Genomic DNA, 24,349 nt, shown 5'->3' on the forward strand with positions numbered 1-24,349 from the left:
TTCCAAGTCACAGAATCAGTAAGTATAAAAATACATAAAACAGAAAGAAATTTTTGTGAACACAAATGGATTCCTAGCTGTCTTGCAGGGGTAGGGGGGAGGACTGTCCGTTTCAACAAACCCTCAAACCACTCAAAATAAACATTATCAGAAAGCATGTTAGATTTCTGAAGTTCAGATGGGAATTTTCAGAGAGTCGCAAGGACCATAGCAGTACTCCTCAGCTCTGCACACTTGTTTCCTTTTTCCCCACTCCCCAAACCACATGGACTTAGGAAAGGCTTTGTTAGATATGAGACAAGGATAGAAGAAGTAGGAACTAACTCTGTAAATAAAAGGTAAAAGGAAAATCAAACTCTTTATACTTAACTCCACCTGAAGTCACTATTAGTTGTTAGGCTTTAGTCTTTTCAGGTATATTCTCTTACATACATTATTGTCAATATCTTTGGGGAAAAAAAAGAAAAACATGTAGGAACTAAACATTTTAAGGACTTTTCACAAACCAAATGACAGGTTTTTATTAACATATCTTACAATGTTGATTATTCCTAGTTTTGTAATTTCTGCTTAATTATAAAGACTGATTTAGCTTCTACAGTAATGTACTGTATTTAAATGATCATTCATACAATGTATCACACCAGTACATTTTTTTAAATAATATGCACACATCACTCTAACTTGGACCTGTTATTTTTAAAAGTGGGTTTATAAATGGGACTTATAAAAGTTATGGGGAGAAAAATTGAAGTTCTAGTTTAGCAGCATGCATGTATGTAATTCAAGTACAATTTTCAACCAAGTGCTTTTTCAAAATTTATTGGTGACTAATTCACCAATATCAAAATAAACACTATCAAATACCCAAATTTTAATGTTAAGGCTAATATTTTCACTTCACATCCATATGCACAACCATAAGACATTCCATTTTAAATATGTAGTAATCAAAGTTTGAATACATTATACCATGTATACATAGCATCAGAGTTTCAAACTGTAGAATTATTCAAGTTCATGAATCCTGTAACAGTATTCACTAGAGATGTAAATTCGATTTTGCTCTTCAACCACACTTACAAATGGTCTGGTATTCATAATGGCCAATGCAAAAAATATGACAGGCTGAACTTATGATACAGTATTTAAAAAAGTAGCAATGTGTTGGAAAGGACAGCTATTTAGTTAAAGAGAATCATTCTAGTCTTTCAGAAAGTTATCTTAATATTTTTGAAATGTATATAAAAATAACACACTATTTCCACATATTTTATTGTAGAGCTATAGGTAATTCTTTTGACTTTTTTAACACATTTGAATATGTACTGTTCTACTCTATTTTAATGCAAGGCATCATTTAACATCCATTTTCATATTCTGCAACATCATGTCATTCAATCAATTTTAGAATATATGCCTGACTTTATTTTTATATTTTATCATTAGACTTTTTTTTAGTTCATTTTTACATGTAAAAATGTAATTTTATATAACAAGCCATGGAAGTTCAAAAGTACCAGCAATTGCTTGATAGCACTATATATTAAATAATCATAAATTACTGAATCATTTGGAGGAAAAATCTTGTTAGTAATATAACATGCTTTTCTATAATCTTCCTTCTCTACTTATAGAGTGGGTTTTAACTCAATCATTACCACTCTTACTGATTTAAAAACCCTACAAACATAAATTGCTTTTCACAGCAGCTTCTAAGAATGCAGATGCATAGCTCATTCATGGGAGTCAACACCACTGAGCCTTCTCTTTCCTTTTAGGAAACTAATCAGAAATAGTAATTACACTGCACAAATACAACTGAGGTGATAGGAAAGTTTTCTTTTTTTCCCCTCAGCAAAAGCATCAATCCCCCAAACTATGCTTCATTTGTGGGTGAGTCTGAGCACATCCAATTCAATAATTTAAACAAAAAGTTGGTGAGAAAAGGTGGGCACACACAGTCAAAATTTGCCATGTGTATGCTCTTAAAATTTTTGATTTTATAGTAAAATCTATTTGTTACTAGCATGAGAAATTCATCCAATTGAAATACTCGATTTTGATTATTAAGGATTCCCCCCATCACACTTATGTCCCACAAAATGTACTGTATTATATTAACAGCAGCTATCTACTTATTTTACAAGTATTTCAATTATTTACCTGGGGAGAATATTTATGAAATTCCTGAGAATGAATTAAGTTTTTCGCAAAGCCTTAAACTTTTAACAGATTCCTCACAATAAGAAAAAATGTTAAAGTTCTATTATTAGACCAACTTTTACTATACAATATTTCACATAAATCATGTTTTACATTTTTTCTAATTACATACAACAAAAATCTCAAATCAGCACAAGAATGGTAGAGGGAAAGATGCACTATGTTTAGCAGATGCAAATTAAAACACAGATATAAAGAAGCAGTACAACTTTAAATAAATCATACACCCACTCTAAGTATCAATGAACAGCAGATAATGCATTGCAGGGAGAAATCATTTTAACTGATTTTGTCAACAAGTTGTGCTTCTTATTAATTGTAGACTCAAAAAAAGGACTGCTAAAGAATGATTCAACTTACTTGTCATGTTCTCCAGATACTTAAAAAAATTATTATACCATTAATGTAATTACCAAGCACCTAATTTTGGAAAGGCTTTATAGAGTATGTTTTCTTTTTTTTCCCCTCAGCAAAAGCATCAATCCCCCAAATTAAGTTAAAGCTTATTGTTGATAAATTCTTAATGAAAATGATATAATGCAATGCTGGGGTGATGAGTCACAGCCCATTGTAATGTGGACCCCATCTTTTATTGATGTGATCAAAAGTATGAGAAATCCACTGTTGTTCAAGAACTTTGTATCGTTCCTTACAAATGTAGAGAGGTTTGCCCCGCCTAGAATAAAAAGGAAAAAAAAGAATTATTAAAGGTAATATAATACAATGACGATTTCACATGCAAATTTTTAAACCTCATCTAGTAATTTGGTTTATTTCACATGTCCTTAACATGTTGATGGGGATAATATCTCAAAAACTAGAAATAGCTCTAAATTAATAACTGTCAGAATTTAATATAAAAATAATTATCATTATAATTACAAAGCCAGGAATCGCACATTGTTCTTACTGACCAAACCTAAAAAAACCATCTGGCGACACGCACGCGCATCTGACCTCAGATCCCGGTCCTCCTCCCCGTGAGCATCCAGATACACAGAGCCCCAGAGGCAGAAGCGGTGGCCTCGGATGAGGATGATCACAGACGCGTTGATCAAGAGGAAGATCCCTGTTCCAGCACCACAGTTCTGAGAATGCTAAAAAATTAAAAATATATTAATAAACTTCATAATCAAATGAACTTTATATAAAAAATCAAGACTGTCTTAATTAAATGTCTTCTAAATAATACAGAAATCTTTTTTTAATTTTATTAAGATTTGATCTAAGTGAAACAATCTCATTTTTAATAGTTAGTAATACATTTGGAGGAGTTTGGGTAAGGATACCTAGGAAAGCAATTAAGAGCCATCCTAAACTTAATTTAGAGTCTAGCAACTACAACAGTATATATAAACTGTTGTTTCATAGTACAGCATTTAGAACTTTGTACCATTAAAGGGCAGTGGGAGTAGGGAGAGGAACTGGAATTGTACTTAAGAAAGGTTTTACTCACTTAACTAAAGTCTCAGGTGATTTTTTGTTTGGTTTTTACCTTTCTATTGGATTAAAAAGAAAAAAACCCTTATATGTATTGTGTATTTAATTTAAAGAGTAGTTACATTTGAAGGACTGGTTTGACATAATACACATTTCCATGGATATAAGATCTGAGTTTTCATAAATGTCATATTATTTACTATTGCTTACCAACACACATTCACAGTAACTCTGTTGCTTGCAGCAAAGTCCTTTCAGGCACACAAAAGTACCACAAACAAGGCAAACAGCAGGATCTTTAGGAACCTTGGTGCAGACACTACAGGTTTTTCTGTGGTAGTACTGAAAAATGGTGTTGTAATTCTCAGGCAGCTGTAGTAGGTATGGTAATTTCCATCTTGACTCTTGGATAAGCAAGGCCTAAAACATTATCCCAAAATATTCATTAGTCCTATGTATTTGAGTCACATAAATATATTTCAAAAGGCCTTTTTTTAAAAGAAAGGAAAATCTGTCTCCAAGATTGTGGGCTTTTTGTCTTAACACTCTTCTCATTTCCATTTTACAAATGACTAAAATAGTACTTCAAGAACTACCGTTTTCTATTTTAATGTAGTTTCCAATTATAATGTAAGTTTTTAGATTAAGCATCCTAAAACATTTAGACTTATTATTGTAAAAGAAAAACATTAAATATAACTAAGCATGCACAGAAAACAAATCTAGATTTGTTTTTTAGATTTGTTTGTTGTTTACTGGTTTTTAGATATGCTTAATATAAAATTTTAAACAGTTACACTTTAAAAAACCATGTTTGACCTTTCTCAGATAAACAATTCATTGGCTTTTTCTTTAGGGAAGATCGTAGTTATAACACATTATTTCTATTACAATACTTTTTAATCTAGAGCCTCCTTCCTAGAAGGTGTAAAATCTTATACTTCAAGCTATTAAGACTTATTTGTATCCATAAGTGCTGTAGCTACAACTCTTTTCATAAATTTTTCTGCTATAAGTATGAAAAAAAATTAAATTTTAACCCAATTAGTTAAAGTGCAGAATGTACTTTATTCATTATTTGTAGTTGTATAAAAATAGTAGTAATAACACTATTTTTTTTCTAGATGCTACTCCATTAACACTGAAAATAGATAAAATGTAGTATGAATCTATTACCTTAAAAACCAGTATAGATAGCAGGCAATTCATATTTTCATCATCTCACATTACCTACAGCCATTATCCATCTAAACCAATGCAGTAACTAAACAGCCAGTTTGGTCTTTATCAATAAATTGATGGATAAAGTGGCCAAGGAACCAAGGATAAAGACAATACATGGGCTTACAATGTGCTCTTTGCCAGTATTCAGTGCCCAATCCTGAACTTCAAAGATCACATATTCTATAACAGGTTGATTATTTGGAACCCTTCCATCAGAGGAAGGAACAGCAATTTGCCCTCACTTAACTTGACACTTACTTAGAGTAGGTTGTAAATTACTCAACAGCCCACACCACATGGTCTCTAATTAAGGAATTTTATTCATACTATAGAGTTAACTGAACTTATAATCATCTGAAAAAATTACTTATCTTTTAAATGATGAATTATTTTGCTGCTGAATTTTTAGGTGGTAACAATGGTAGAAAATACCTATAGAAAAAGTACATGGTCTAAACAAGCAGCCAGTACATATAGGTGATCATTCTCCTACAGTTGGAATGCACAGGTCTGCAACTCAGGGGGGATTAGGCAGTTGTGGAAATCTTTTATGATTACACCTAAGAATTCAGTCTTTAATGTTTCCCTGCTAGTCTGGATTCTTCTGTGATTTTAGAACCATCCTAAGGAAGCTGTGTACTATCCTACATCAGGGAATAAAATAACAGTTCCAATGAATTAGAAACTAAATGTCATCTGGCCATTCTAGGCTCCCCACATGACTAGAAGAAAGGGAATGGCTTGTAGCATTGTCTGGAGGGAATGACCTGGACTAACAAGAGAAATAGAAATATACAATTGGTAGCAGTACGTTTGGAAATTAAAGACCCATCACATCCCAATACATCCCAAGCTTGAAAGGTAAAAATTAACACAAAAAACTATTATAGCAGAGAGAAGCCAAGATGGTGGCATGACTAGGGGAGTGGAAATCTCCTCTCAAGACCATATACAATTTTGAAAATACAACAAATACAACTATTCCTAAAGGAGAGACCAGAAGATACAGGAAAACAGCCAGGCTACATCCACACCTGCGAGAACCCAGCGCCTCACGAAGGGGGTAAGATACAAGCCCCGGCCCAGCAGGACCCGAGCGCCCCTCAGCCCAGCTGCTGGCAGGAGGAGAGGAGTCAGAGCAGAGAGGGAGAGGGAGCCCAGGACTGCTAAACACCCAGCCCCAGCCATCTGCACTGGGAGTGCAGACACAGAGGGCTGCTGAATATTAGGGAAATGGAACAGTAAAATCTGCGAGTGAGTCCCTGGAGCTGGGGCCCCAGAGACAAAAGAAAGGCGAGTGCTTTTTGAAACTCTTAAAGAAACAGGGGCCTCACAGCTGGACGGAAGCATCCCGGCACACTCAGTTCAGCAGCTGGGAATCCTGGGGAACTCCAGGCGCCCTAACCCTCTGGGATGAAGCGCAGCTGTGAGGCCACTCATGGCAATAAACAGCCTCCCGTCCATTCCCTCTCCAGCGGGGCCGCACCATATCAGGAGAGCAGCCATGCCCACAGCAACTGCCCAGAGCCATCTCTGCAGCTGCCTAGGCCATACTCAGAGGTCCCATGGGCAAGCAGCTTCCCAGCACAAGCCACTAGGAGACATCATTCTCGCAGTAGAGGAAGGCACCCAGCAAGCAACAAGGGACTTTTTTCTCTGAGCTGACACACGCGCCAACTGACCACGACTAACTCTATCACCAAGAAAAGGCAGAAGAATTTGATCCAGATAAGAAAAACCCAGACAACTTCTGAAAAGGAGCCTGGGGAGCCAGATTTAACCAATCTTCCTGAAAAAGAATTCAAAATAAAGGTCATAACCATGCTGATGGATCTGCAGAGAAATTAGCAAGAGCTAACAGATAAAGTGGGGAGAGAGAATACAGAAATAAAACAATCTCTAGAAGGACTTAAAAGCACACTGGATGAGGTGCAAGAGGTCGTTAATGGAATAGAAATCAGAAAACAGGAACACAGAGAAGCTGAGGCAGAGAGAGATAAAAAAAGATCTCCAGGAATGAAAGAATATTAAGAGAACTGTGTGACCAATCCAAACAGAACAATATCTGCATTATAGGGGTACCAGAAGGAGAAGAGAGAGAAAAAGGGATAGAAAGTGTCTTTGAAGGAATAATTGCTGAAAACTTCTCCAAACTGGGGGAGGAAATAGTCTCTCAGACCACGGAAGCACACAGAACTCCCAACACAAGAGACCCAAGGAGGACAACACCAAGACACATAATAATTAAAATGGCAAAGATCAAGGACAAGGACAGAGTATTAAAGGCAGCCAGAGAGAGAAAAAAGGTCACCTACAAAGGAAAACCCATCAGGCTATCATCAGACTTCTCAACAGACACCTTACAGGCCAGAAGAGAATGGCATGATAAATTTAATGCAATGAAACAGAAGGGCCTTGAACCAAGGACTGTATAGAGCATGATTATCATTTAAATATGAATGAGGGATTAAACAATTCCCAAACAAGCAAAAGTTAAGGGAATTTGCCTCCCATAAACCACCTCTACAGGATATTTTAGAGGGACGGCTCTAGATGGAAGCACTCCTAAGGCCAAATAGATGTCACCAGAGAAAATAAAATCACAGCAAAGAAAGCAGACCAACTAAATACTAACTAAAGGCAAAAAATAAAACCAACTACTGAAAAAAGCAGTGAAAGGAAACACAAAAGAGCACAGAATAAAACACATAACATATAAAGAATGGAGGAGGAGGAACAAGAAGAGAGAGAAATAAAGACTCGTCAGACTGTGTTTATAATAACTCAATAAGTGAGTTAAGTTAGACAGTTAGATAGTAAAGAAGCTAACCTTGAACCTTTGGTAACAACAAATCTAAAGCCTGGAATGGCAATAAGTACATATCTTTCAATAATCACCCTAAATGTAAATGGACTGAATGCACCAATCAAAAGACACAGAGTAATCGAATGGATAAAAAAGCAAGACCCATCTATATGCTGCTTACAAGAGATGCACCTCAAACCCAAAGACAAACACAGACTAAAAGTCAAGGGATGGAAAAAGATATTTCATGCAAACAACAGGGAGAAAAAACCAGGTGTTGCACTACTAGTATCAGACAAAATAGACTTCAAAACAAAGAAAGTAACAAGAGATAAAGAAGAACATTACATAAAGATAAAGGGCTCAGTCCAACAAGAGGATATAACCATTATAAACATATATGCACCCAACACAGGAGCACCAACATATGTGAAACAAATACTAACAGAATTAAAGGAGGAAATAGAATGCAATGCATTCATTTTAGGAGACTTCAACACACCACTCATTCCAAAGGACAGATCCACAAGACATAAAATAAGTAAGGACACAGGGGCACTGAATAGCACACTAGAAGAGATGGACCTAATAGACATCTACAGAACTCTACATCCAAAAGCAGCAGGATACATATTCTCCTCAAGTGCACATGGAACATTTTCCAGAATAGACCACATACTATGCCACAAAAAGAGCCTCAGTAAATTCAAGAAGATTGAAATTCACCAACCAACTTCTCAAACCAAAAAGGCATAAAACTAGAAATAAATTGAAAAAAGAAAGCAAAAAGGCTCGCAAACACATGGAGGCTTAACAACATGCTACTAAATAATCAATGGATCAACGGCCAAACTAAAATGGAGATCAAGCAATATATGGAGGCAAATGACAACAACAGCACAAAGCCCCAACTTCTGTGGACGCAGCGAAAATAGCTCTAAGAGGAACATATATAGCAATCCAGGCATATGTAAAGAAGGAAGAACAATCCCAAATGAATTGTCTAAAGTCACAATTACTGAAATAGGAAAAAGAAGAACAAATGAGACCTAAAGTCAGCAGAAGAAGGGATATAATAAAGATCAGAGAATAAATAAATAAAATTGAGAATAACAACCAATAGAAAAAATCAATGAAACCAAGAGCTGGGTCTTTGAGAAAATAAACAAAATAGATAAGCCCCTAGCCAGACTTAAAAAGAGAAAAAGAGTATTAACACACACAATCAGAAGCAGAAACGAGAAAGGAAAAGTCATGACTGACCCTACAGAAATACAAAGAATTATTAGAGAATCCTATGAAAACCTACATGCTATCAAGCTGGAACACCTAGAAGAAATGGACAACTTCCTAGAAAAATACAACCTTCCAAGACTGACCAAAGAAGAAACAGAAAATCTAAACAGACCAACTATGAGCAACAAATTGAAGCGGTAATCAAAAAACTACCCAAGAAAAAAACCCCGGGTCAGACGGATTGACCGCGAATTTTATCAGACATATAGAGAAGACATAATACCCATTCTTCTTAAAGTTTTCCAAAAAATAGAAGATGAGGGAATACTGCCAAAATCATTCTATGAAGCCAGCATCACCCATAATACCCAAAACCAGGCAAAGACCCCACCAAAAAAGTAAATTACAGGCCAATATCCCTGATGAACATAGATGCAAAAATAATCAACAAAATAGTAGCAAATCGAACTCAAAAATACATCAAGAGGATCATACACCACAATCAAGTGGGATTCTTCTCAGGGATGCAGGATGGCACTACATTCGAAAATCCATCAACATCATCCACCACAGCAATAAAACGAAGGACAGAAACCACATGATCATTGCTGTAGACAGTGAAAAAGCATTTGACAAAATTCAACATCCATTCACGATAAAAACTCTCAACAAAATGTGTATACAGGGAAGGTACATAACCATAAAAAAGGCCATATAAAACAAACCCACAGCCAACATCATACTTAAAAGCAAGAAGCTGAAAGCTTTTCCTCTAAGATCGGGAACAAGCCAGGGATGCCCACTCTCCCCACTGTTATTTAACATAGTACTGGAGGTCCTAGCCATGGCAATCAGACAAAACAAAGAAATACAAGGAATCCAGACTGGTAAAGAAGAAGTCAAACTGTCACTATTTGCAAATGACATGATATTGTACATAAAAAACCCTAAAGACTCCATTCCAAAACCACTAGAACTAACATCTGAATTCAGCAAAGTTGCAAGATACAAAATCAATACACAGAAATCTGTTGCTTTCCTATACACTAACGATGAACTAGCAGAAAGAGAAACCAGGAAAACAATTCCATTCAAAATTGTATCAAAAGGAATAAAATACCTGGGAATAAACCTAACCAAAGAAGTGAAAGACCTATGCCCTGAAAACTACAAGACACTCTTAAGAGAAATTAAAGAGGACACTAACAAATGGAAACTCAGCCCATGCTCTTGGCTAGGAAGAATGAATATCGTCAAAATGGCCATCAGGCCCAAAGCAATCTACAGATTCAATGCAATGCCTATCAAAATACCAACAGCATTCTTCAATGAACTAAAACAAATAGTTAAAAAATTCATATGGAACCACAAAAGACCCCAAATAGCCAAAGCAATCCTGTGAAGGAAGAATAAAGTCGGGGGGATCTCGCTCCCCAACTTCAAGCTCTACTACAAAGCCACAGTAATCAAGACAATTTGGTACTGGCACAAGAACAGAGCCACAGACCAGTGGAACAGAATAGAGACTCCAGACATTAACCCAAACATATATGGTCAATTAATATTCGATAAAGGAGCCATGGACATACAATGGGGAAATGACAGTCTCTTTAACAGGTGGTGTTGGCAAAACTGGACAGCTACATGTAAGAGAATGAAACTGGATCACTGTCTAACCCCATACACAAAAGTAAATTCGAAATGGATCAAAGACCTGAATGTAAGTCATGAAACCATAAACCTCTTAGAAAAAAAAACATAGGCAAAAATCTCTTGGGACATAAACATGAGCAACTTCTTCATGAACATATCTCCCCGGGCAAGGGAAACAAAAGCAAAAATGAACAAGTGGGACTCCATCAAGCTGAAAAGCTTCTGTACAGCAAAGGACACCATCAATAGAACAAAAAGGCATCCTACAGTTTGGGAGAATATATTCAGAAATGACAGATCCGATAAAGGGTTTGCATCCAAAATATGTAAAGAGCTCACACACCTCAACAAACAAAAAACAAATAATCCAATTAAAAAATGGGCAGAGGAGCTGAACAGACAGTTCTCCAAAGAGGAAATTTAGATGGCCAACAGACACATGAAAAGATGCTCTACATTGCTAGTCATCAGAGAAATGTAAATTAAAACCACAATGAGATATCACCTCACACCAGTAAGGATTGCCACCATCCAAAAGACAAACAAAAACAAATGTTGATGAGGTTGTGGAGAAAGGGGAACCCTCCTACACTGCTGATGGGAATGTAAATTAGTTCAACCATTGTGGAAAGCAGTATGGAGGTCCCTCAAAAAGCTCAAAATAGAAATACCATTTGACCCAGGAATTCCACTCCTAGGAATTTGCCCTAAGAATCCAGCAGCCCAGTTTGAAAAAGACTGATACACCCCTATGTTTATCGCAGCATTATTCACAATAACCAAGAAATGGAAGCAACCTAAGTGTCCATCAGTAGATGAATGGATAAAGAAGATGTGGTACATATACACAATGGAATATTATTCAGCTGTAAGAAGAAAAGAAATCCTACCATTTGCAACAGCATGGATGGAGCTGGAGGATATTATGCTCAGTGGAATAAGCCAGACAGAGAAAGACAACTACCAAATGATTTCACTCAGCTGTGGAGTATAAGAACAAAGCAAAAACTGAAGGAACAAAACAGCAGCAGAATCACAGAACCCAAGAATGGACTAACAGTTACCAAAGGGAAAGGTACTGTGGAGGATGGGTGGGAAGGGAGGGATAAGGGGAAGGAAAAAGAAAGGGGGCATTAAGATTAGCATGTATAATGTGGGGGGAGGCATGGGGAGGGCTGTGCAACACAGAGAAGACAAGTAGTGATTCTATAGCATCTTACTACGCTGATGGACAGTGACTGTAATGGGGTTTGATGGGGGCACTTGGTGAAGGGGGAAGTCTAGTAAACATAATGTTCCTTATGTATTTGTAGATGAATGATACCAAAATAAAAAAAAGTAAGTGAAAACAAAATAAAACAAAAAAAAATATTACAGTCTTATATAAGCAAGACAGGACCAATCACCAGAAGCTCAGACCTATTAGAACAACATTTGAATTATATCCTTGGTCAAACAAATGCAGCCAGTTGAGGTGTTGATCAAAGAAGGTGAAAGGAGCAGTCATATATTTGACTGTATAGTAGCTACAGCTTTATGACTAGTAGTTTTTCTTGCCTGCTGTGGCATAATTTTTTAAACATTCTTATTCTCTTTTCCTTTCTCTTAGTATTGAGTTCAGGTGAGTGGGTGCTAATTAAAGTTTTCCCCAACATCAGGGTGTGAGTACAGTAAGTCCCAGAAGGAATGGAAATCTCCTAGAGCTTCTGGACTCACGGAGACCCGATGATACAGCTATTGGTTATGACTTCAGGCTGCATTTTTGGGAAAGCAGTGGATGCATCTGTGGTTATAAATGCAATGGTTAAATCATTCTGAAAAGGGTAAAAGTGAAACTCCATGAATGAGAAGAAGATTGTTAATGTGCTGGGGAGGTAATATGTGAAGGTAGTGGGCCACCAGTATTTATTTTAATTTGTTTACAACCTTATTTATTTATCTTAACAGCATTACAAGTTCATTCAGAAAATAACCTCTTTTCCTGCTTCAAAGATCTGATACGGTTGACCCAACACATGGGTGTACATATGATACAAATTAGGCCTATCAGATTTTCTCTCCAGGAATCTGAATCTTGAGCTAACATGCGGAGGGAAGGAAACTAGTTGAGGTAGAGCCATCCCGTGGTGCCACTTCAGAATAAACAGACCAGAGGTTTCAACCAAACATCTGTTTGCAACCAAAAATCTTAGCTGATAACAAAATTAGAAACAATAATTCAGACTATCTTTCAAGGGTACTGCTGTTGGACTATTCGGCTTCATTCACTGTTTATTTTGCTATGTCTCTTCAATTTTAAAATTCTTGGTGAAGAAAACCTGGTTGACCTAGGGTCAGAGTCAGAGTTAGAGAAAGAAGAGAGTGCAATAGGGTCAAGAGAAGGGATGCAGGTTGGATGGGGGGGTGTCAAAGTAAGTGGTAGAAATCCTGGATACTACGGTTCTGACTCTAAAACCAATAATAACCACTCAGTTTTATAAAAAGATGAAATATTTCTAAATGATATATTCTTATTTTCCATCAGTATTCACAACCATAATCATTCACCTAAAATGTAGGATTTCTTCTATAATATCAAGTGAGTTAATTTTTATCCACTGCTTAACCCATGACTCAAATGAAGACCAAAAAAAATTCAGCATGCTCATCAACTTTTCTCCTGCTCTGATTCTACATATACGCCCATCTCTTACTCAAGTCATTCCTCATAGGTTTTCAGACATCAAAATATAACTTCAGGTTCTAGTTATAATCTGTGAATAAAGAAATTACTAGACAGGGAAAATATTTTTTATATAATATGCCAGGTTCAATTAATTTCTTGAACTTCCCTTTCCTTAAAAAAAAAAGTATAAAATGAGATACTATCTCTTAAGACTTCAACAAAAGATGAAATGAGCAAAGAGCAGGGCCATTTATTACTTAATGTTTACCATGCCAATATTATTCACCTCAATGTTTTAAAAATTAAGTCTAGACTGTTATCCCCATCTGAAATATGAAACTTTTTTGTCTTTTGGTGTTAAAATTAAAATTCTCATTTTCCCTGAAACTTGGCCCCCCTTTAATTAGTTCTATTTCTGCCAGTGACATCATCTTACCACTTAATTTTTCCACAAAGATTTATTAGGTGACTTGGCTATTTAAGATACTTTCTAGGAACAAGGGATTGAAGGATAAATAAAAAAACAGCTTTTCCTTTGTGGAGCCCCCATTCAGACACATTAAGCAAGCAAAAAATGATAAATACGGCAACTGTCAGAGATGGGCCAAAATACTGTCACACAGCACAACAGAGGGAGAGGATTAAGATTGTAGAGGAAGACGGACTATCAGACAGAGCTTCATAGAAGAGGTAACATTTACCTTAGCAAAACCTTGATGGGTGATTAATTCAATAGAAGGGTAGAAAGTTTGCATTAAAAATGATAGTAACAGCGAAAAGCAATAGCACAGTGGTTTGAAAAATATATAGCATACTTAAGAAACATTCTTTTGGGAGTCAAGATGGCAGTGTGAGTAGGACAGTGGGAATCTCCTCCCAAAACCACATATATTTTTGAAAATACAACAAATGCAAGTCTTCCTAAAGAAGAGACCAGAAGACACAGGACAACAGCCAGACTACATCCACACCTGTGAGAACCCAGTGCCTCACGAAGGGTGTAAGACACAAGCTGCAGCCCGGCGGGACCCAAGCGCCCCTCACCCCAGCTCCTGGCCGGAGGAGAGGAGTTGGAGCGGGGAGGGAGAGGGAGCCCAGAACTGCTAAACACCCAGCCCTAGCAATACGCACCAGAGCGCAGACACAGTGCGTGCGTGGGGTGCTGGAAACTAGGGAAACAGGACAGTAAGAGCTGTGAGCGGGTCCCTGCAGGCAGCACCCCTGGGACAAAGAAAAAGGAGTGCTTTTAGAAAGTCTTAAAGGGACAGGGACCCCACAGCTAGACGGAAGCGTCCCAGGACACTTATCCCAGCAGCTGGGAATCCCGGGGAACTTCAGGTGTCCTAACCCTTTGGGCAGCAGCTTTGAGACCCCTCATGGCGATAAACAGCCCCCCGTCCATTCCCCCTCCGGCACGGCCCCACCATAGCAGAGCAAAAGCCTGAGGCTGGCCACACCCACAGCAAAGGAGCTTCCTCCACAGTGGCCGGGCAAGAAACAGAGACCCAGTTGAAAGGGTCTTGGTTCTCCCAGCTGACAGATGAGTCAATAGCATACCACTGCATCTATCAACATGAAAAGGCAAAAAACTTTGATCCAGACCAGGCTAATCCAGACATCTTTGACATCCTCTCCTGAGAAGGAATCTGGGGAGACAGATTTAACCAATCTTCCTGAAAAAGAATTCAAAACAAAAGTCATAACCATGCTGATGAACTTGCAGAGAAATATGCAAGAACTAAGGAGGGAGAATACAGAAATAAAACAAGCTCTGGAAGGACTTCAAAGCAGAATGGAGGAGATGCAAGAGACAATTAATGGACTAGAAATCAGAGAACAGGAATGCAGAGAAGCTGACACAGAGAGAGATAAAAGGATCTCCAGGAATGAAAGAATATTAAGAGAATTGTGTGACCAAGCCAAATGAAACAATATTCGCATCATAGGAGTACCAGAAGAAGAAGAGAGAGAAAAGGGACAGAAAGTGCCTTTGAAGAAATAATTGCTGAAAACTTCCCCAAACTAGGGGAGGAAATGGCCTCTCAGACCACAGAAGCACACAGAACTCCCATGACAAGGGACACAAGGAGGGCAACACCAAGACACATAATAATTAAAATGGAAAAGATCAAAGACAAGGACAGATTATTAAAGGCAGTCAGAGAGAAAAAAAGGTCACCTACAAAGGAAAACCCATCAGGCTATCATCAGACTTCTCAACAGAAACCGTACAGGCCAGAAGAGAATGGCATGATATATTTAATGCAATGAAACAGAAGGGCCTTGAACCAAGAATACCGTATCCAGCACGACTATCATTTAAATATGAAGGAGGGATTAAACAATTCCCAGACAAGCAAAAGTTGAGGGAATTTGCCTCCCACAAACCACCTCTACAGGGTATCTTAGGGGGACTCTTCTAGATGGGAGCACTCCTAGAAAGAGCACAGAACAAAATACCCAACATATGAAGAAGGGAGGAGGAGGAATAAGAAGGGAGAGAAATAAAGAATTATCAGACAGTTTTTATAATAGCTCAGTAAGTGAATTAAGTTAGATAGTAAGATAGTAAAGAAGCTAACCTTGAACCTTTGGTAACTATAAACTTAAAGCCTGCAATGGCAATAAGTACATATATTTCAATAATCACCCTAAATGTAAATGGACTGAATGCACCAATCAAAAGATACAGAGTAATAGAATGGATAAAAAAGCAAGACCCATCTATATGCTGCTTACAAGAGACTCACCTTAAACCCAAAGACATGCACAGATTAAAAGTCAAGGGATGAAAAAAGATATTTCATGCAAACAACAGGGAGAAAAAACCAGGTGTTGCAATACTAGTATCAGACAAAATAGACTTCAAAACAAAGAAAGTAACAAGAGATAAAGAAGGACATTACATAATGATAAAGGGCTCAGTCCAACAAGAGGATATAACCATTATAAACATATATGCACCCAATACAAGAGCACCAACATATGTGACACAAATACTAACAGAATTAAAGGAGGAAATAGAATGCAATGCATTCATTTTGGGAGACTTCAACACACCACTCACTCCAAAGGACAGATCCACAAGACAGAAAATAAGTAAGGACACAGAGGCACTGAACAACACACTAGAACAGATGGACCTAATAGACATCTATAGAACTCTACATCCAAAAGCAACAGGACACGCATTCTTCTCAAGTGCACATGGAACATTCTCCAGAATAGACCACATACTAGCTCACAAAAAGAGCCTCAGTAAATTCCAAAAGATTGAAATCCTACCAACCAACTTTTCAGACCACAAAGGTATAAAACTAGAAATAATTGTACAAAGAAAGCAAAAAGGCTCACAAACACATGGAGGCTTAACAACATGCTCCTAAATAATCAATGGATCAACAACCAAATTAAAATGGAGATCCAGCAATATATGGAAACAAATGACAACAACAACACTAAGCCGCAACTACTGTGGGACGCAGCAAAAGCAGTCTTAAGAGGAATGCATATAGCAATCCAGGCATATTTAAAGAAGGAAGAACAATCCTAAATGAATAGTCTAATGTCACAATTATCGAAATTGGAAAAAGAAGAACAAATGAAGCCTAAGGTCAGCAGAAGGAGGGACATAATAAAGATCAGAGAAGAAATAAATAAAATTTAGAAGAATAAAACAATAGAAAAAATCAATGAAACCATGAGCTGGTTCTTCGAAAGAATAAACAAAATAGATAAGCCTCTAGCCAGACTTATTAAGAGAAAAAGAGAATCAACACACATCAACAGAATCAGAAATGAGAAAGGAAAAATCACAACAGACCCCACAGAAATACAAAGAATTATTAGAGACTATTATGGAAACCTATATGCTAAAAAGCTGGAAAACCTAGGAGAAATGGACAACTTCCGAGAAAAATACAACCTTCCAAGACTGACCCAGAAAGAAACAGAAAATCTAAACAGACCAATTACCAGCAACAAAATTGAAGCGGTAATCAAAAAACTACCCAAGAACAAAACCACTGGGCCAGATGGATTTACCTCGGAATTTTATCAGACATACAGAGAAGACATAATACCCATTCTCCTTAAAGTTTTCCAAAAAATAGAAGAGGAGGGGATACTCCCAAACTATTTCTATGAAGCCAACATCACCCTAATACCAAAACCAGGCAAAGACCCCACCAAAAAAGAAAATTACAGACCAATATCCCTGATGAATGTAGATGCAAAAATACTCAACAAAATATTAGCAAACCGAATTCAAAAATACATCAAAAGGATCTTAGGCCATGACCAAGTGGGATTCATCCCAGGGATGCAAGGATGGTACAACATTTGAAAATCCATCAACATCATCCACCACATCAACAAAAAGGACAAAAACCACATGATCATCTCCATATATGCTGAAAAAGCATTTGATAAAATTCAACATCCATTCATGAGAAAAACTCTCAGCAAAATAGTATACAGGGCAAGTACCTCAACATAATAAAGGCCATATATGATAAACCCACAGCCAACATCATACTGAACAGAGAGAAGCTGAAAACTTTTCCTCTGAGATCGGGAACAAGACAGGGATGCCCACTCTCCCCACTGTTATTCAACATAGTACTGGAGGTCCTAGCCACGGCAATTAGACAAAACAAAGAAATACAAGGAATCCAGACTGGTAAAGAAGAAGTTAAACTGTCACTTTTTGCAGATGACTTGATACTGTACATAAAATACCCTGACGACTCCACTCCAAAAGTACTAGAACTGATATCGGAATTCAGCAAAGTTGCAGGATACAAAATTAACACACAGAAATCTGTGGCTTTCCTATACACTAATAATGAACTAATAGAGAAATCAGGAAAACAATTCCATTCACAATAGCATCAAAAAGAATAAAATACCTAGGAATAAACCTAACCAAGGAAGTGAAAGACCTATACCCTGAAAACTACAAGACACTCTTAAGAGAAATTAAAGAGGTCACTAACAAATGGAAACTCATCCCATGCTCCTGGCTAGAAAGAATTAATATTGTCAAAATGGCCATCCTGCCCAAAACAATATACAGATTCGATGCAATCCCTTATCAAATTACCAACAGCATTCTTCAATGAACTGGATGAACAATGAAACTTTAATGAACTGGATGAACAATAAACTTCAATGAACAAGGAAATAGTTCAAAAATTCATATGGAAACAACAAAGGGCCCGAATAGCTAAAGCAATCCTGAGAAGGAAGAATAAAGTGGGGGGGATCTCACTACCCAACTTCAAGCTCTACTACAAAGCCACAGTAATCAAGACAATTTGGTACTGGCACAAGAACAGAGCCACAGACCAATGGAACAGAATAGAGACTCCAAACATTAACCCAAACATATATGGTCAATTAATATTCGATAAAGGAGCCATGGACACACAATGGGGAAATGACAGTCTCTTCAACAGATGTTGCTGGCAAAACTGGACAGCTACATGTAAGAGAATGAAATTGGATCACTGTCTAACCCCATAACCAGAAGTAAATTCGTAATGGATCAAAGACTTGAATGTAAGTCATGACACCATAAAACTCTTAGAAAAAAACATAGTCAAAAATCTCTTAGACATAAACATGAGTGACCTCTTCTTGAACACATCTCCCCGGGCAAGGGAAACAAAACCAAAAATGAACAAGTGGGACTCCATCAAGCTGAAAAGCTTTTGTACAGCAAAGGACACCATCAATAGAACAAAAAGGTATCCTACAGTATGGGAGAATATATTCATAAATGACAGATCTGATAAAGGGTTGATATCCAAAATATATAAAGAGCTCATGCACGTCAACAAACAAAAAGCAAATAATCCAATTAAAAAATGGGCAGAGGAGCTGAATAGACAGTTTTCTAAAGAAGAAATTCAGATGGCCAACAGACACATGAAAAGATACTCCACATCGCTTGTCATTAGAGAAATGCAAATTAAAACCACAAGGAGATATCACCTCACACCAGTAAGGATCACCACCATCCAAAAGACAAACAACAACAAATGTTGGCGAGGTTGTGGAGAAAGGGGGACCCTCCTACATTGCTGGTGGGAATGTAAATTAGTTCAACCATTGTGGAAAGCAGTATGGAGGTTCCTCAAAATGCTCAAAATAGAAATACCATTTGACCCAGGAATTCCACTTCTAGGAATTTTCCCTAAGAACGCAGCAACCCAGTTTGAAAAAGACAGATGCACCCCTATGTTTATCGCTGCACTATTTACAATAGCTGAGATATGGAAGCAACCTAAATGTCCATTAGTAGATGAATGGATCAAGAAGATGTGGTACATATACACAATGGAATATTACTCAGCCATAAGAAAAAAACAGATCCTACCATTTGCAACAACATGGATGGAGCTAGAGGGTATTATGCTCAGTGAAATAATCCAGGTGGAGAAAGACAAGTACCAAATGATTTCACTCATATGTGGAGTATAAGAACAAAGGAAAACTGAAGGAACAAAACAGCAGCAGAATCACAGAACCCAAGAATGGACTAACAGTTACCAAAGGGAAAGGGACTGGGAAGGATGGGTGGGAAGGAAGGGATAAGGGCAGGGAAAAAGAAAGGGGGCATTACTATTAGCATGTATAGTGTGCGGGGAGGGCACGGGGAGGGCTGTGCAACACAGAGAAGACAAGTAGTGATTTTACAGCATCTTACTACGCTGGTGGACAGTGACTGTGAAGGGGTATGTGGGGGGGACTTGGTGAAGGGAAGAGCCTAGTAAACATAATGTCCTTCATGTCATTGTAGATTAATGATACTAAAATTAATAAATAAATAATTATTTTTAAAAAAAGTAGTTGTAGAGAACTCATGTGCATTCACCATACATTTTCTATCATGTATTATTTAATCTCAAGCTAGGAGAGAGAATGGATGTCTATTTTACATGATGCCGTAACGTACATTAGTGAGTTCAACCCACTTAATCTTAAAATAACAGTATCACGTGAAAAAAAAAAAAAAAGAAACATTCTTTTATTATTTGAGCAAGACAGTGGCAGGGAAGTGGTATAGAATGAGTCTGGAAAAGCTGCAAGCAACGTGGTAAAAATCCTTGGAGCCCAGGCAGAGGCCTCCCATATTCAATGCACCATCACCAGTTCAAGCAGAAGCAGATTCCTGTAACTATGTACAGTAGTTACTATCCATCTAATGGTTTGAGTTCAAGACCTTTAAGTCATGAACATCTGGTCACCAAGTTCCATATAATTTTCTAAAATATCTCTTATATTATATTTTGTCTAATTTCCATTATCACAATTTTTTTTTCCCCACCTAAATTTTCTTCACCACCTAAATAATCTCTGGGTTCCCTTTCTTCTTCTAATTCAATTTACCTACTAAAAAGCCACCAGAATTACCTCCCTAAAATACTACTTTCATCATATTATTCCATTTCTCAAAACCATACTTCTAGCTGTAGAACAAAGTCTGAACACCAAACCAACATTGATAGTCACTGAGCAATGCCCCCACTCTACCTGGCCAGTTAGCTCATCTCCAACACAAAACCTTTTATCAGCCGAGCTGGCAGCACAGGACCAGCAAGTTTTAAAATTACAGACATAACCTGTTAGATCTGCTAGTCAAAATCTTTTATTTTTATGTGATAGTTCTCTTTCCAATAAGCTTACATGTTCCCTATCTTAAAAGTCCTATCTTCCAAGTAAAGTGCTATGATTATTTAAGGTATTCAATAAAACCTTATAACCAGAACTAAAGGTAGCATATTAATACCTCAGATTTGTTAACTGAAAAAATCCTTTTATATTCATAAACAAATAATATATAAGTGAACATTTTTTTCAATAGAATTAGTTTAATAAATGCAGTAAAGAATAAATTACCTAAAATCTTTAATTCTTCCCCTTACCTGTTAGCATAGTACCACTATGGCAAGTGAGTACGACCTCTTTTTACATACCTTTCCTTGTTCTGTATGTCTTTCAGTAAATGAATTTATCTCAGAACACCACTGAGATATAATGTCAAATGCTGGAACTGGCCAATCCAGACAGGAGGCACTGATGAATGGATGTTCTGTTTGGTAAAATGCTGGCAGAAGTCCCAGGCAACTAGAAAGAACTGAAAATTCTTCTTCTTCCTTTCAGACATGAAATAGAAAATTCTTAAGATATTTCATCATGAACATTTCCCATGGTTATGTATTTTAAATGCCATCCTCATCACTTACTTTTGAACAGTATAAGAAAACTTTAACCAGGTCAACTGAAATCAGTGAGGGAAGTAGGAGAAGGAAAGAACAGAGGTTCAAAGCTTTTATATCTAAATATTCCCATGTTTCTTCTTGAAATTTAGCACCTAAGTGCCACAGCATCTGCGTCTTTTATGTATTTGTTTTTTACATGGTGTTGTCATATATCTGTTGAATACAGTCTCTAGAACCTAGGTATTCTATGAAAGCAAATGTTAATCAGGACAAAGGGAAAGTGCCTTTGATTAAAAAACATAGACTATCAGTATGGATGAAGAAGGATAGTAAAAACATGGACTTCAAAAGAGGCAGTGCTAAATAATTTGCCTGTACCCTGAATGAGTGTGAAACAAAGTCAGTTTTAAAGAGGGGGTAGAGTTTTTTAAAACCTGAGATGATCTAAGCGCCAATCTAAAGCTCTACTCAGTAATAACAGAACCAGAGAAATCAGTGAGCCAAGGACTTAACTTAAATCAAAGTTGATTTTTAAAGGAGTTTGTTCTTATACACATCAAAATATACTCCCCAATCCCTGTTTATTTACCTGAAAAACCACTGAGGAGGCTACTATGTCTACTTTCCCTTGTCCACTGGATCTGTTCCTATCATCCTTCAAACTCCAGCTCCCCAGGGAAGCCTTCCCGGACTCCAGTTAATTAGACTTTAGATTACTTGGCTCCATTCAGACAAAATTAATCCTTCTATATCTTGTAAACACTATGTTCTCACTTTAATATTTTCTATTAATTACTTTAAAATAAATTAGCCCTTCCTATAAGACTGAGGGAGTAGTCCCTGGAGTAGGGATATCTGTTTGCAAAACTCAATTACACAGATTAATTACAAAATTCCGAGATATGACACAAAGAAGAAAAAATAATGAAGAAGAGAAATGATATGTAGTCTGAAATGTTAATGTTTATAATGTCTAGAAATGAGGCCCAAATCCTCCATTTATATAACTATGTAAAGGAGGCATCTAAAACCCTTTACTGAGGTTTAATTTACATACCAGAAAATTCATTCACTTTAAAAGGTGTAGGTTGATGAATTTTGGCAAATATATATAGTCATGCAACCACTGCTACAATAAAATCTTAGAACAATTCCATCCCTCTCAAAATTCCCTTGTACCCCTGTGGAATCAATTATACCCCCTATTCCTGGTCCCAAGCAACCACTGATCTGCTTTCTGCTATTACAGAGGTTTTTAAAAATTTCATATAAATGGAATCATACAGTATGTAGTCTTTTGTGCCTGGCCTCTCTCACTTAGTGTAGTATTTTGAGATTCATTCATATTATTGTATATATCAACAGTCTATTACTTTAATTGTTCAGAAATATTCCATGTATGGATATACTATACTCTGCTCATGCATTCACTTGTTAATGGGTTTTTTCCAAGTTTTGACTACTACAAATCAGTCTGTTTTGAACATTCATTTAAAAGTCTTTAGGTGACATATGTTTTTGCTTCGCTGGCAGATACCTAGGAGTAGAATTGTTGGTTTATACAGTAAGTGTCTGCTTAACTTTTTAAAAATACATTTTAAAGAAACTGCTAAGATTTTTTCAAATTTGACTATACCATTTTTCATTCCCACCAGCAGCAAATGAGAGTTTCAGGTACTCCAAAACCTCACAAACACTTATGACATTTATTTGTGCTCCTCTAACCAACAATGATGTTGAGCACCTTTTCATATACTTACTTGTTGGTTACTCAAATATATTATTAAGAGAAGTTAAAAATTTTCCCACTTTTTTTCTTTCTTATTAAAAATGAATTATAAGAGTTCTTGACATATTCTGGACACAAGTCCTTCCTCATGTATATATTTTTAAAATTGATATACAATTCATATTCAATAAAATTCACCCTTTTGAAGTGTACACCTTACAGGGTTTTGGTATAGTCACAAAACTGTGTAACTGCCACCCATTACCTAATTCCAGAATATTTTCATCACCCTATTATAAATGGAATTATTTTACTTTCATTTTGAAATTGCTCATTGACCACATATAGAAATACAATAGTTTTGCACATTTACATGTAGCCTACAAGCCTGATCTCATTTATTCGTTCCAATAGTATTTTTTTGAGACTCCTTATAATTTTCCACAACAGATAAGATCATCTAATTTGCAAACATATTTTTTTACTTCGTCCTTTCCAATATAGAGGTTTTTCTTTCTCTCGCCTGTTCTTTCTACGACCTCCAATATAATGTTGAAAAGGTGAAGAAGACAGCCACCCTGTTGTGTCCCTGATCTTAGTGCACGCTGCCTTTCACGTTAAGTATGACGCTAGCTGTGGGTTTTTCATAGACGCTCTTTGCCAGGCTGAAGAAACCCCTTGTTTTTTTAAGCGTTTTTACCAGGAAAGGATGTTGGATTTTGTCAAGTGCTTTGATGATTGAGGTGATATGCTTTTAAAAAAAATGTTAATATGGTGAATTAAATTTATTGCTTTGGTGTTGAACAAACTGTGCATTCCTAGGATAAACCTATTTGGTTGGGGTGTATTATTTTTTCTTTGCTAATATTTTGTTAAGACTTTTGCTTCTCTATGTTCATGAAAGACACGGCTTTGCAGTTTTCTTAAGATGCCTGGTTTAGGTGTCAGTGTAAAACTGGCCTCATGGGTTTGGGGTGTTGCTCTTCCTCTGTTTTCTGTAAGTTTGTATAGTGTTGCTACAATTTCTTCCTTAAATGTTTCATAGAATTCACCATGGTGTAGTTTGTTAGTATAAAGCTATTGACTTTTCTTTTCTAAAGAAGTTTTATAATTATATCAATTCTCTTACTTGGTATAGATCT

General features: G+C 36.8%; 1 protein-coding gene across 1 annotated transcript in view; it reads right to left on the reverse strand.

The window, feature by feature from the left end:
* Positions 1-485: 485 nt before the first annotated feature.
* The window catches only part of UBR3 (ubiquitin protein ligase E3 component n-recognin 3), a 296,154-nt gene continuing 272,290 nt past the window's right edge, over positions 486-24,349 (reverse strand). Inside the window, exons 36-39 of the mRNA XM_057503934.1 lie at positions 21,233-21,412; positions 3,877-4,086; positions 3,184-3,323; positions 486-2,902 (exon numbers count right to left, since the gene is read on the reverse strand). Of these exons, the coding sequence (XP_057359917.1) occupies positions 2,785-2,902; positions 3,184-3,323; positions 3,877-4,086; positions 21,233-21,412 (648 nt within the window). The 3' untranslated portion in view covers positions 486-2,784. The remainder of the gene's footprint in view (positions 2,903-3,183; positions 3,324-3,876; positions 4,087-21,232; positions 21,413-24,349) is intronic.

This window comes from Manis pentadactyla, chromosome 6 (assembly GCF_030020395.1).
Source record: "Manis pentadactyla isolate mManPen7 chromosome 6, mManPen7.hap1, whole genome shotgun sequence".
In the NCBI taxonomy this organism is placed as follows: Eukaryota; Metazoa; Chordata; class Mammalia; order Pholidota; family Manidae; genus Manis; species Manis pentadactyla.